Raw genomic sequence first — 14,222 nt, 5'->3', positions numbered from 1 at the left:
TGGGGTTAACAAGGGACAGGTCAGCAATGGCTAAGCCGACCCTCTATCTAGCAAAGCCTTCTCGCCTTACACGCTCAAGGCTGGAGGGCTAGTGTACGGTCTAGGCCGGATTCCGACCATGGGGTTAACAAGGGACAGGTCGGCAATGGCTAAGCCGACCCTCTATCTAGTAAAGCCTTCTCGCCCTACACGCTCAAGGCTGGAGGGCTAGTGTACCGTCTAGGTAAAAACCCGACAAGTGTACCGTCTAGGTAAAAACCCGACAAGTGTACCGTCTAGGTAAAAACCCGACTAGTGTACCGTCTAGGTAAAAATCCAACTAGTGTACTGTCTAGGTAAAAATCCGACTAGTGTACTGTCTAGGTAAAAATCCGACTAAGTTACCTCTCGTCTAAGTTTCAGTACAGACCTAATTGGTCATAGCCCGACTCGACCTGCTAAGCTCGATTCCTCTCGCCTACAAGGGAACCACTCGGCAATTACCTTACTGGACCCTCGGTATGGGTCCAGTCGGTCGGAATCCGACCAAGCTCGTTCCCATTAACTCGCACCATCATGATAAGAACGGTTAGGGAAATCCCTTGATTCTCGGGGCCCAAGAAGCCCATGAACGACGTACCATAAAACCCAAAACCCTAAAGTTGAGCAGGCAGATTACACTCTTGAATGCTCTGGCTTTGAGGCTTGACTTAGGAAAAAACCCTAGCGCGTCTCTTGGCCGGAACATGTACCATCCAGCTTGATCAAGTCAAGTTGGCCTTCTCCTGCTCACCTACATAGGACTTTCAACCCATCATTATAAAATGAAACCCTAAGCAGTTAACTCTTAATGACTAGCAAGAAATATTGGCCTAAATGTGACACCATCTATCTCGTATACGTAGATAATTGAAAACTTCTTAACACATATATTTATAAAAATACTCTAAATTCATGATCAAATATAGACAATTGAAAAACCTCCAACTTGGGGTAAAGAGTCTCGCATAACAAACTCCATACTAATGTAGAAATATAAAACCAAACATAACTCTTCTACTAAAAATTAAAACAAAATATACCTAATCTAAGCCTTGATGTTACATATCATATCAGAGTGCTCCCAAGAAAAGAATTAAGCCTCGTCACCAACATCATCAAGATCCTAATGAGCATTACCTACAACAACATACATATAGCCAAAACATGGAAACAAAGGGGAGTGAGAAAACCTCTCAGTCTAGCTCATGGCATGAAATAAAAGATAAATAGTCAAACACAATCCATACATTATTAATACAATAACATGAATAGCAAATATTTATCTTTATCAATAACTCATGTATCACCATCACACAATCACTCATTTATAACACATCGATGATAATTAATTTACATGAAAATATGGAATGTAATGGACACAGACTCTCAATTTGCATGCATGTGATACTGATCTCAAGATATGCATAATACATTTAAAATGTTTTATTAATTTATCAATTTACGTGCATATGATGCATGTCATATAGACTCTTTACATCATCAAATCACTATATATATGTATACTCAACGACTTTCCACACATACATTTGTCATGCTCACAATTGTTATCGATGCTACATACATTTTACCATATACACAATTTGCCAACCGGAATCAAGTATCTCATTCAAACAATCTATCAAGCATACATATTCAATCCACATTCATCAACATTCAAATTACTTCTCACATCTCTTAGCTCTCATAAGGAACCTTCTTTTTATATATAGTCAATGCCTAACAAAAATTCATTTGTGCCCGGCACAACTCGCTTAGAGAGGACTCATAACTCTCAAAAGGACTCACGCCTGATGTGACCCATATCTCACTCAGTGAGATAGTAGCAAGGACACCCCTGGAACCCCCATGTCCGAGGAGCCTTAACCCATGCTCAGTGTGAGTGTCATAGAGACTCGTGGCCTTATTAGCACCTGGCAAGACATACCCCACTCCCGACAAAAATAGAATAAGGAGAGTAAGCCCTACTCTCGGGTACCTCAACACCTGACGAGACACAAGTGGTGTCTGACATCATATCAAAAACCAAAAACCCTGCAAAATTATGATTTGCAAACAGCAAACCCAACATATACATTTATAATTTCAATTTATAAAACACTTTATTTTACTCATACAATGCATCATAAGATACGAATTTCATGCAATTACAACTTCCATTAATTATTCACACAATGACCATTCACTCATACATTCTTAGGGTTCCCATAAAAACCCTCAAGCAACTCAATTCATACTAAAAAGGGTTCAATGCACGAAATTAATCATATATGATCACGATTCATATCAATCTAAGAACAGAACCACATGGAAAAACAACAAATGGGAACAAAAAAAATTGAGATTTTCCCCTTCAAACAACATATATAAAGGTTGGGTGTCAACCTCCCTATCATCAATTATCCCACGTCTTAGAATGAAAATTCTTACTCCCCCCTCACTTCTATCAACAAACAGCAGAGAACGTGGGTCTCGAAGATGATCTTCTCCTGGTTCTTTAGAGAGTAAAAGAAAAATGAGAGCATAAGCAAAAAATTGACATGTCTTTGTATTTAATATTAAACCTAACTTAATTCCTATAATTCATCCACAGCTGTTCAACCTTGATTCTAATTACAAACTCTTTCTTTCCCTCACTTAATAATAATAATAATAATAATAATAATAATAATAATAAAACAATAATAAAATATTATATTATAATATAAGCCTCATATAATTTAATAAAATAAATATATAAAATATAACTTCGACCTTAAAATACTCTCTAACATTAATCCTTTAAATTTTATAATAAAATATATATTATTAATTTAATTACGAAAAGGTAGGATGTTACAAGTATTTTATACTAGAGCTGTCAAAGTGGGCTCCAGCCCGTAGGTCAACCCGGCCCACCTTGAAAACGGGCCGGGCCGGGCCAAAAAAATGAAAAAATTTATGATGGGTCAAAAAATATGACTCGGCCCACTTTCGACCTGGCCCACCACGGGTTCACCTGACCCACTTACCAACCCATCCCCTAAACTCACTAACAACTTACTTAACTATTTATTATTATATGCATTATTTTAATAAGATATCATTTTTTTATAGATAAAAATAAAATCAATGTTAAACAATATGAAATTACTATAAATTTATCTATTCAAACCTCTAATAAAATTTAATATTGATGAATAATCACTCTCATGAAAGATTTTTTATTTTTTTTTTTAATTTTTTAAAGTTGCACACTTATTAATTTAATTTTAATGTTGTATCCATGATACTTAGTTTAATAATTTTTACTTTAGATTAAATATTATTTTATATTGAAATTTATTTTAAATTATAATTTTTTTTTAAAAATCAGGTGGGTTGGTGGGCGGCCCGTTTAGCCCACCAACCCGTGGTGGGCCGGGCCGGGCTAGAAAAATTTGCATAATAAATTTGGTGGGCCGGGCCGGGTTAGCCCACTTAAAAAGTGAGTTGAGGTGGGCCGGGCCAAACGGGCCGGGCTGCCCGTTTTGACAACTCTATTTTATACGATATAAAATTAAAAATTTAACTATTAATTCATGATATGAAAATTGTATGGTATGAAATTCCTATTATTAAACAAATATAATTTTTGGTGATTTATCATTAGGTTAAAATATAATTTTAATCTTTTATCTTAGAATAAATTACACTCTTTTTTCAAAAAATATGAATATTACATTGCCATGCTCTCATGTGTTAAAAAATATTGTTATCTTGTTAACAATGATTTAATGAGTGAAGCAAGGTTTAGTAGATAAAGACTACTTAATTCCAAGTTTTTGTCTTTTAAACAAAGAAAATTAAGTAAAAACTCGTATTTGATTAATTATTTGAGCATGCAATGCAACTAAAGGTACTATTTTAATCTTATAGGAGTCGACTTAGAGAAAAAAGAATTATATCTCTATATAAAAAAAAATTCTTTTGATATATAATAACATCATGTATATTTTCGATGTTATCATGGTTAATGAGATCATACATGCTTTATAAAACCAAAGTCATATTTTACTATAAAAAAAATCATCAGATTTAAATTACGTTTTTTTTATAAAATTACTTAAAGATATATATATATATATATATATATATATATATATATATATATATATATATTAATAAAATATATGGGAGAAACTAGTTGATAAAGATAAGAATTATAAATTACAAGTAACATATAATAAACTTAATCTAAATTTGAAATATGATAGTTTACCTTTATTTGTTAAGATACTAACGACGTGATCATATTTATTGACAACTACAAGAATATAAATAAATTTCAATCATGTTATTTTATTATTACTCCCCCTCAAGTTGGAGAGTAGGGTTAATAACTTCTAACTTAGATAAAAGATCATGAAACAATTTCTGACCCGTTGCTTTTGTAAACAAATTTGTTAGTTGTTATTTTATGTGCAAATAGCTTGTTGGAATGGTTTGATGCTTCAAGTGCTCCCGAATAAAATGATAATCAACTTCAATTAATATGTTTCTTCCATTCATGAAAAATTGGATTTGCTACTATATGAAGTGTTGATTGACCATCACAAAATAATTGAGTAGGTCCTAAACAAGAGACTTGTTGAGTAAGCAATAAGTCTTGTAACCAAATAACTTCATTTGATGCATGAGCCATTGCTCGATACTCTGCTTCACAAGAAGAGTGTGTCACCATATTTTATTTTTTTATTTTCCATGACACTAGTAAGGATCCTAACTTCATCAAATAACATGAAATAGACCGCCTAGTGTTGGGAAAAGAAACCCAATCAAAATCCCAATATCCCACACGCACTAGTGCAGAATATAGATTTTTCGTCGGTCATTTTAGGGGGTTTTACGTCGGAAAACGTTGCGACGTAGAAGCGGGAGACGTAAATTTTACGTCGGGGGCACGAAAATTGACGTAAATTTACGTCGGACACTAGAAGGTCCGACGTAAAAAGTTGTAAAAAATTTAAATAAAAAAAATGACTGCAAGCAGAATGGGCCGTTCTGGTTGGAGAACGGCCCGTTCTGCAAGGAGACGGCCCGTTCTCCAACCAGAACGGCCCGTTCTCCAACCTGGACTTGGCCACTTCCTTCTCCAGCTTTAAAAACTCAGAATGCACAAAGAAAGTAGTAAATAGAAGAAGATGGGTTACCTTAAAGACCCTCACGAGGACAAATGCAACCTTAAACATGAAAAAATCCATTTTTTTCAGTGAGAAAACATTGTGTCAAGTGAAGAAAACGAAGAAATAGGAAATGGGTACCTTGTTGTGAAGAAAAGTGAAGAAAACGAAGAAGAGAGCAAGATGTAGATCAACGAAGAGCCACGATTTGAGAAGGAAGTGGGAGATGAGTTTGGGTTTAAAATTTTGAATTCTCCATATGCGTGAACGATCCTTTTAGAGTGTAGAAGCCGCGCGGGAATATGAGGCTAATTTACGTCGGCCTGGTGGGGATCCGACGTAAATTAGCAATTCTACGTCGGCTTGTATACTGCTCTGACGTAGAATTGCTAATTTAATTACGTCGGACCCCCACCAGGCCGACGTAAATTAGTTCTCTTTATTTACCATTCTGCCACCGCATTTTTATAACGTCGGTATTGACCTATTCTGACGTAATTTAGGTGACGTAAAAGGCTCTTTTTGCACTAGTGACGTTTCAAATCATTGTCCTTTAAAAATGAGAAAAATTGCTCAAGGAATGATTTTAGGTACCAAAGTACACACATGGCCACCGCCCAATGTGCTTGATGTGGCACTTGCATAAATTGGTTGAGCACATGAATAAAATAACTAATTTCTAGTCGGGTAATTGTAAGGTAGATTAATATACCAAGGAGTCGCTTTTATTGTTGTGGGCTAGAGTACATGTTTCCTGTGTCACTCAACAAATTGTGGTGTTACTCCATAGGAAAAGCATTGGGCCTCCAGTCAAGCATTCCACATTCTTTTAAAATATTCAATGTATATTTTTGTTGAGAAAGAAATAAGCCATTGGCTCCATGAGAAAGTTCAAGGCTAAGGAAGTATTTAAGCTTCCCAAGATAAGTCTTGAAACTGTCACAAGCAATTTAGTAAAATCAATTATGTATTTTTTTAGATGAAATTAGTAAAATTAAATAATGTAACCAACCTTTTTAATTAGCATGAATTGAGATTCTTTTTGCTTTGGTCTCTAAGAACACAACATAAAAGTGATGATATCAAATGTACCACAATCAAGCATGCACCAAAATAACACAAAAAATATAATAAACCAAAATCTTATCAAATTTAGAATAAGACTTAACCTTTACATATATATTAATCAACTATAATATATATATATATATATATATATATATATATATATTATCCGTACATATAATTTAAGATTCAATATATAATCATTATACATTAATAATGTAAGCTTCGTATTCAATCTCAAATGGAAAACTAAGACACAATCTCCAAAGATATAAGAGAGGGTGAGTGTTAAGACGAATATGAGCGCCAATACACATTTGGGATTGTCTTTAGAAAACCTTTGTATGGTATGTGTTGTTTCACCCGATGACATAGAAAAATATTTATATCCAGTATATTATCACTCATTATAAAAATATTAGGATCAATTTCAATATTAATTTAACCTAACACATTTTATGTGATGTATTCACTCACTCAACATAAAAATAAAACTTTTACATATGTCAAGTAAAATTATACTTATTATAAAACAAATATCCCACTTACAATTTTATTGCTATGTCACTTTTTTATAATATGTTGATTTGACCTAAAATAAAATTATTGTTCTAACCAGCTCTTTTACACTAGTGAGTACTTTTTTTATTTAAAATTAAGGTTTTATTTTTAATCACTCATCCTATTTTCTTGATTTCAAATTTCATGAAAATTATGAAATAGTGTTATTACGAATGACATCATCCTGTTTTCTCTTTCCAGCGCATTAGCTAATGGGAATAATCAAATTAATGTTATTATTTTTAATTAATGTAAAAAAAAAATTTATTATATATTTGACCATATTTAGTACTCACCATGTTTTCCACTTTCCAGCGCACTAGCCAATGGGAATGATAATGTTTTCCGTGCACTAACCTAAAACCTCATGCATACCTACTACCATCCACTTTTATAAATTTCAAAGAATAATATTTTTTATTCATTAAATACATTTTTTGAATGAAAAAAAGTAAAATAAAAAACAGAGCATATGATTATTTATTTATTATTACAAGGCTTATAAAGACTAGAGAAAATATTTTAAAATAAAATATTATTTGCTATACTCGCGGAAAGAGAAGTATATATATTTTGAGGTCCAGGGAAGAATGATTAAGCATTAAAGTGTTTCTCTACATAATGATTAAAGTGATTAAGGAAGAATGAAATTAACTTCCAAAAAATAATAATAGTGGGGAAGAAAGTACAGAAATTGGCTTGAAAGATTGGAAAACAAAAGAAATGGTTGTCTGTTTATAAGCAAAAGCTGTGTGTCAACATTCATGAAGCACATTTCCGGAAGAGAAAATGAGAAGGTTTAGGAGAAAAAGAGAGAGAGAGGGTGCCCTATATATGCAAGGCATTCTATCTGATAATAAATTCTCAAAACCACTGGAAAAGAATGGGAAGCTCCATTTTTGGCCATAAGCTTATCCTTTCATCTTTTTTTCTTTTCATTTTCCTTTTGGGAGCTGTTCATGGCAGCAAAAAGGCAAGCTTGTTGCTCATTTATTTATCAGTTTCTATGATGAAATTATGATGATGATTTGTTTGTGATGTTGCTGAATTTGCCATCATCATGTGGATCTCACATTTCACCTATTAATCGTTGGATTAGTTTTGTTTACAGTGTTACATTGTATACTTGGGAGCTCATTCTCACGGTCCCAGCCCTACGTCTCTTGACCTCCAAATTGCTACGCATTCTCATCACAATTTACTAGCTTCAATCTTCTCAAGGTATAAACATCATGATTTAATTTTTGTTTTTCTTATTAAGAAAATGATAAAAGCACTGGTTAATGAATAAAAGTAAAATAAATATAAAAAAAATGATTGCAAAATGTATTTAAATAGTCTTCTGTGTGATAAAGACACATGTTAACAAGACCTTTATTATTGTGTCTAAACATTTTTCATTAGTTATTGTAATTTAATTTTACATGTTAATTTTTCATATCCCGCTTATATATTACTATTAAAGAGATCATTGGAAGATTGACTCTTTTAAGAAATTATTTCATTTAATTTAATCAATTATATTCTTAAAGTTTAAATGATTAGATAAGATAAATAAATAAATTTATATTATATTTCCAACTTGTAGTTGTCCTTCTCACGTAGCATTTTAAATTTGAAGCATGTAAACATCATAGGTATACAGTATACTTATTTTGTGATGTGAAATTAAATTTCCTTTTAATTAGTGCACGAGAATCACACAATTAATTAAGTCTATTTATTCTTATTAGTTATGACTTAAAATCGAATCTGACTTTTCATATGATCCATAATTTTATAATTAGAAATTTTCAAAGAAATTAGTAGTTAATAGGTTATGACTTTACATCGTATCTTATGATAACTTAACTATTGTAAAAAAATAATAATAATAATAATAATAAAAACTTCTTTATTATAACTAAATTATTTTTACGAAAAAAAAGGGAGGATGTTAACGAGTGAACCTAAAACCACTTAATTAGTTGTACTTATATGCTTTGATATTAATTATGTTACGAACTACTATTAACTATCTCAAAAAGTTTAAGTCTACTAGATACAGAAACAAATAAATTTAGGGTGAATTATACATCACATCTAATTCTTTAACAGTGAGGAGAAAGCGAAAGAAGCAATTATTTACTCATATAATAGACACATCAATGGGTTTGCTGCGCTACTTGAGGAGGAAGAAGCTGCTGATATTGCAAGTGAGCATGTTTCAATTGCCGAACCTCACCACTAATTAATCACCAGTCAATTTCAATTTAATTCGTTTCAAATTAATGGATTACACAATTAATTAATGTTTGGTATGGTGCAGAAAACCCAAATGTAGTATCTGTGTTCTTGAGCAAACAACATAAATTGCACACTACCCGGTCATGGGAATTTCTTGGAGTGCACAAAAATGGGAAAAACTCTGCTTGGCAAAAGGGAAGATTTGGTGAAAATGCAATAATTGCTAACATAGACACAGGTGAATTTTGCTTTATTTTGGAAAATGCTAACGAATTTTCCTTTCATGATAAATGTCGATCTACATTATTTTACACGGATTCAAAAGAATTAATACTTTATAAATAACTTATTCACTAAGATTAAAAGAAGTCATTTTTTTTAATGTTAAAATCAATAAATATATCTCAAATTTTTACTTCTTCCTAAAACTATCTCTAAATTAATGAAACACTTAATATATGTTTCGAAAGTTTTTTTTTTTATTTTTTATTTCAAGAGCATAAATAAAAGACTATTTGTGGTTTAAGTGACATATATTAAATGAGTTTTACTTATTTGCATGAATTAAAAAAATCAATAAGGGTATTTTTGTAAAGTAAAAAATAATGATTGAGACAGCATATATTGGATCTTCTGAAAAGTATCATACTAATTTGATAATTGGGTTCCTATAATAAAGACTCAAGAAAGAAAATAGATAAAAGCAAATAGTGATTTTGTAATTTTAATCTTATAATTAATTATTTTTTTCTAGAAACAATGCAATATTATAACTACTTTCTACATAATATTATTAGTAGTATAAATGAAAAAAAAATAATTAATATATACTACATTGAAAAGTTAATATAACATTTTTTTTAAGATAATTTTTTTTATTGAATTGACGTTACCATGTCTTTTTAATTAGAAAGGCAAAGGATACATTATACTCTAGGTGTTGTAAATTATAATACTTATCTGCGATTTTGATATCTAATTTTTAAAATCTTAATTTTAGTCTCTGAATTTTTTAAAATTTATAATTTTAATATAACCTTTAAAACTATAACATTGACAATGATATAATATTATTGATCTAATATTAAGTAAATCACGTGATAATTAATATTAAAATGAATTAAATTTTTTTATCAAATTTTCATCTCAAGAGAGTAAAAATAAGTGGAAAAGATCAATTTAGTCTGAATCTAAAAAAAAATCCGTAGTATCCTTTAATCCTGATTTGGCCCTTGAAAGGTGTTTGGCCTGAATCCGAGAGCTTCAGTGATGAAGGATTTGGCCCCGTCCCTTCAAAATGGCGCGGGGCTAATGTTTGTCAAATTAACAAACTTCCCGGCTCAAGGAAAATTCCATGCAACAGGTTATTCTCCTCTTCTACCTTATTCAAATTAGAGTTTGCTATAAATTAAGAGTATTTGCGTCGCTAACATCTATTTCTTTCTCTTTTACATTTAACACAATTAAATTATAAAAAAAAATAATTACACTTTTTATCATTCATATTTAATTATTTTACAAATTTTATTACCCAACTTTCAAAATTTTGCATTTATAACTTAATTTTCAAAATTTCATACTTTTTGTTACCCTGTTAATTATTCATTTGATATAATTAATTGACCACTCATGTGAAATGTTGAGGTGCATATTAGTTAGTTAGTGATGTGTCATGATAATTTCTAACATGACACATAATTAATGCTAAATCATCACCCATGTACCACATCAACAATCGATGCCATCGCCGCTATTGTATGTTACATCAACCTTGTATGACGCTAACACGATTGAAGATTCATTTACCTATGAAATAGGAAGCTGATTGGAGCAAGATTCTTTAACAAAGCTTTTGAGGCATATAATGGCCAACTTGATCCATTGCTACATACGGCGCGTGACTTTGTGGGGCATGGTACCCATACTCTATCAACTGCTGCAGGCAACTTTGTTGAAGGTGCAAGTGTTTTTGCAGTTGGCAATGGCACTGCAAAGGGAGGGTCCCCAAGGGCTCGAGTTGCAGCTTATAAAGTGTGTTGGTCTCTAACCGATTCAGCCAATTGTTATGGTGCGGATGTGTTAGCTGCTATTGACCAAGCCATAGACGATGGTGTTGATATCATCAATCTTTCGGCTGGTGGCAGTCACGTTGTCACTCCCGAAGGAATATTCACAGATGAGGTTTCCATTGGGGCATTCCATGCAATTGCTAGAAACATACTTTTAGTTGCCTCTGCAGGGAATGATGGACCAACTCCAGGATCTGTTGTCAATGTGGCTCCTTGGGTCTTCACAATTGCTGCTAGCACAATAGACAGAGATTTTACTAGTACTTTAACCATTGCTAATGGTAACAACAATCAACAAACCACGGTATCATTCATCTTCTATTTCATAAGTGTTTAGTTTAAGTCTTTAACAAAAACTAATTTTAAATTATTTAAATTCTTTATTATAAGCTAAATTATGAAAATACCACCTACATCTCTAAATTTTTGAAATTTATTTTCTTTTTCTTTTCACTTTTTCCTTTTGTTTTTCTTTTTCTTTTGACATCTAAACGTAAGCTTATTGTTGTATATGCATTTCTATTATACTATAGGGAGCGAGTCTGTTTGTGAATTTGCCACCCAATCAGGCCTTTTCTCTGATCCTTGCCACCGATGCTAAGCTTTCTAATGCCACATTTCGAGACGCGTAAGTGAAAAATCTCAAAAGCTTTTCATTGAAACACGTTTGTTAAACAGATGTTTCTTACTTTCTTCTTTATATGTATATGTTGGTGCAGTCAACTTTGTAGGCGTGGAACACTTGATCCTAGAAAAGTACATGGAAAAATAGTGTCATGTGTTCGAGAAGGAAAAATAAAATCAGTCGGTGAGGGTCAGGAGGCTCTATCTGCAGGCGCCAAGGGAATGATTTTGGACAATCAACAACAAAGTGGGAATACACTTCTTGCTGAGCCTCATGTTTTGTCCACTGTCAACAGGCCCAAAAAACATGGAAAGACAAAGCCCGGTCTTTCTGACCTAACTGCCACGTAATTTTATACACTTCTCGCACACCACTTGTTAGAAATCCTTTTAACCTTTCCAAATGACACACTTCAAAAGTTTTTATGTACACCATTTGTTTTGTAGGGACTCTATAAGCTTAGGTTCTACAATAAAAATGTCCCCAGCAAGAACATTGTTTGGAAGAGAGCCAGCTCCAATTATGGCTTCATTCTCATCTAGAGGACCCAATAAGATTCAACCATCAATACTAAAGGTGGTGCTCATAATTAGAATTGGATTTGTTATATTATATATAAACTGTATTACGCTATATATATTATTTTTATGAGACACTTTTTTTGCTTTTGGTTTCAGCCTGATGTCACTGCGCCTGGTGTAAACATACTAGCTGCATATTCACTATTTGCAAGTGCATCGAACTTGATAACAGACACTCGTCGTGGGTTTCCATTCAATGTATTGCAAGGAACTTCCATGTCTTCCCCTCATGTTGCTGGCATCGCTGGACTTCTCAAAACACTTCACCCTAATTGGAGTCCTGCTGCTATAAAATCTGCAATCATGACCACAGGTGCTCTCTCTCACATGATAAATAATTATTTAACTATGATTGACGATTTTTTCTGACAATTAAATTTTTCAGTTTAAGGAAAATGCTAATACAACTTAATTATATGTGATTAAAAATTAACTAGGATATAATAGACAGAAGGTATAACAATTTCTCCGCACATAAAAATTATAATATATAAGCAACCATCCAATCACAAATTATAATATACAGTAAGTTTATTCACTTTAAGCAAACAAAATTATCTCATAATTTATGCCTATCATAATTTTTGGTTAATTGATAATTTATTTATTCTACATTAATAGTGTATAAAAAAAATCTTATATTTAATAGGTTATTATTTTTCTCATTTCTTGTTATACTTAAATTTATTACATGAGTAATATATTTTAATAGGTCATATTTATTGTGTGAGTTCATTCATATTGTATATGCAAGTGTATTTCTTCTCTAGCTAAACTTCTAACTTAAGTACACATATTTTCAGCCACCACACGTGATAACACAAACAAGCCAATAAAGGATGCATTTGATAAAATACGGGCAACTCCCTTCGCTTATGGTTCAGGACATGTTCAACCCGACCTTGCAATAGATCCTGGCCTTGTTTATGACCTAAGCCTTGCTGATTACTTGAACTTCTTATGTGCTTCTGGATATGACCAACAACTCATTTCCACGCTCAATTTCAATAGGATATTCATTTGTTCAGGCTCTTACAAAGTAACAGACTTGAACTACCCTTCAATCACATTGCCAAATCTTGGTTTAAAGTCTGTAACCATTAGTCGCACAGTCACAAATGTTGGGCCATCAAGCACTTACATTGCAAATATTACCCATGTGGTTGGATATAACATCACCGTTGTGCCAAATTCCTTGAGTTTTAAGAAAATTGGTGAAAAGAAGACATTTCAGGTTATTGTGCAAGCAAGGAGTGTAACTAAGCGGGGAACCTATCAATTCGGAGAATTACGGTGGACAGATGGAAAACATATTGTAAAGAGTCCTATTACTGTTAGGCGCAAATGAAAAATTCCCAATGGTGTTGGTATTGTTAGGATTTTAATCGTATATCACCATTTTATGGATGAATGCATATTTAGATGTAAGTTTGACTTTAGCTAGGATCTTGTGTTATGATGTGCATGTTGTTCCTTGGATATTTTATGCCTTAGTTGTTTGGCTATCATTGTATTACATATTTTAGGTACAATAACGGATATATGGGAAAGCCAATTCACATCTCAGGTGTGAATTGGACATGTTTATATATAGCATTATTTGTGTTATTAATCTGATTCTTATATTAACTTACTAATCCTAAAATTGCATTTTAGAAAAATTGTCATTAAAAAAATTGTTTTAAAATTCAAGTTTGGATCTAATTTAATTTCAAAAGTTAGCTCATATAACAAGAGTCGTCCAACAAGTTAATTGGGATTTCCAACACACATTCCTACCATCACTCTCGCAATAAGGAAATAGACATCTCAATTAAGGTCATACATTTGTGGTTAGTCTGATAATGGCCCAAAGTCCAAATAAATCACATAACAACTACCATAATAAACTTGTAACATCATAGAATTTGAGTGT

At 32.2% G+C, this 14,222-nt stretch overlaps 1 protein-coding gene across 1 annotated transcript; it reads left to right on the top strand.

Moving 5' to 3' along the window:
• Nucleotides 1-7,475: 7,475 nt before the first annotated feature.
• On the top strand, nt 7,476-13,919 carry LOC109789632 (subtilisin-like protease Glyma18g48580). The gene is made up of 11 exons (XM_020348635.3): nt 7,476-7,779; nt 7,918-8,027; nt 8,904-9,001; nt 9,115-9,270; nt 10,272-10,395; nt 10,850-11,405; nt 11,635-11,729; nt 11,821-12,072; nt 12,173-12,302; nt 12,404-12,620; nt 13,111-13,919. Exons 1-11 carry the CDS (start codon nt 7,690-7,692, stop codon nt 13,653-13,655), a joined length of 2,373 nt encoding a protein of 790 aa, XP_020204224.1. The 5' UTR covers nt 7,476-7,689; the 3' UTR covers nt 13,656-13,919.
• The last annotated feature ends 303 nt before the right edge of the window (nt 13,920-14,222 follow it).

Source organism: Cajanus cajan, chromosome 4 (assembly GCF_000230855.2).
Source record: "Cajanus cajan strain Asha chromosome 4, NIPB_CcT2T_4, whole genome shotgun sequence".
NCBI lineage: Eukaryota > Viridiplantae > Streptophyta > Magnoliopsida > Fabales > Fabaceae > Cajanus > Cajanus cajan.
Note: the sequence above shows the minus strand (reverse complement) of the source record. Positions and strands in the feature narration are given on the sequence as shown.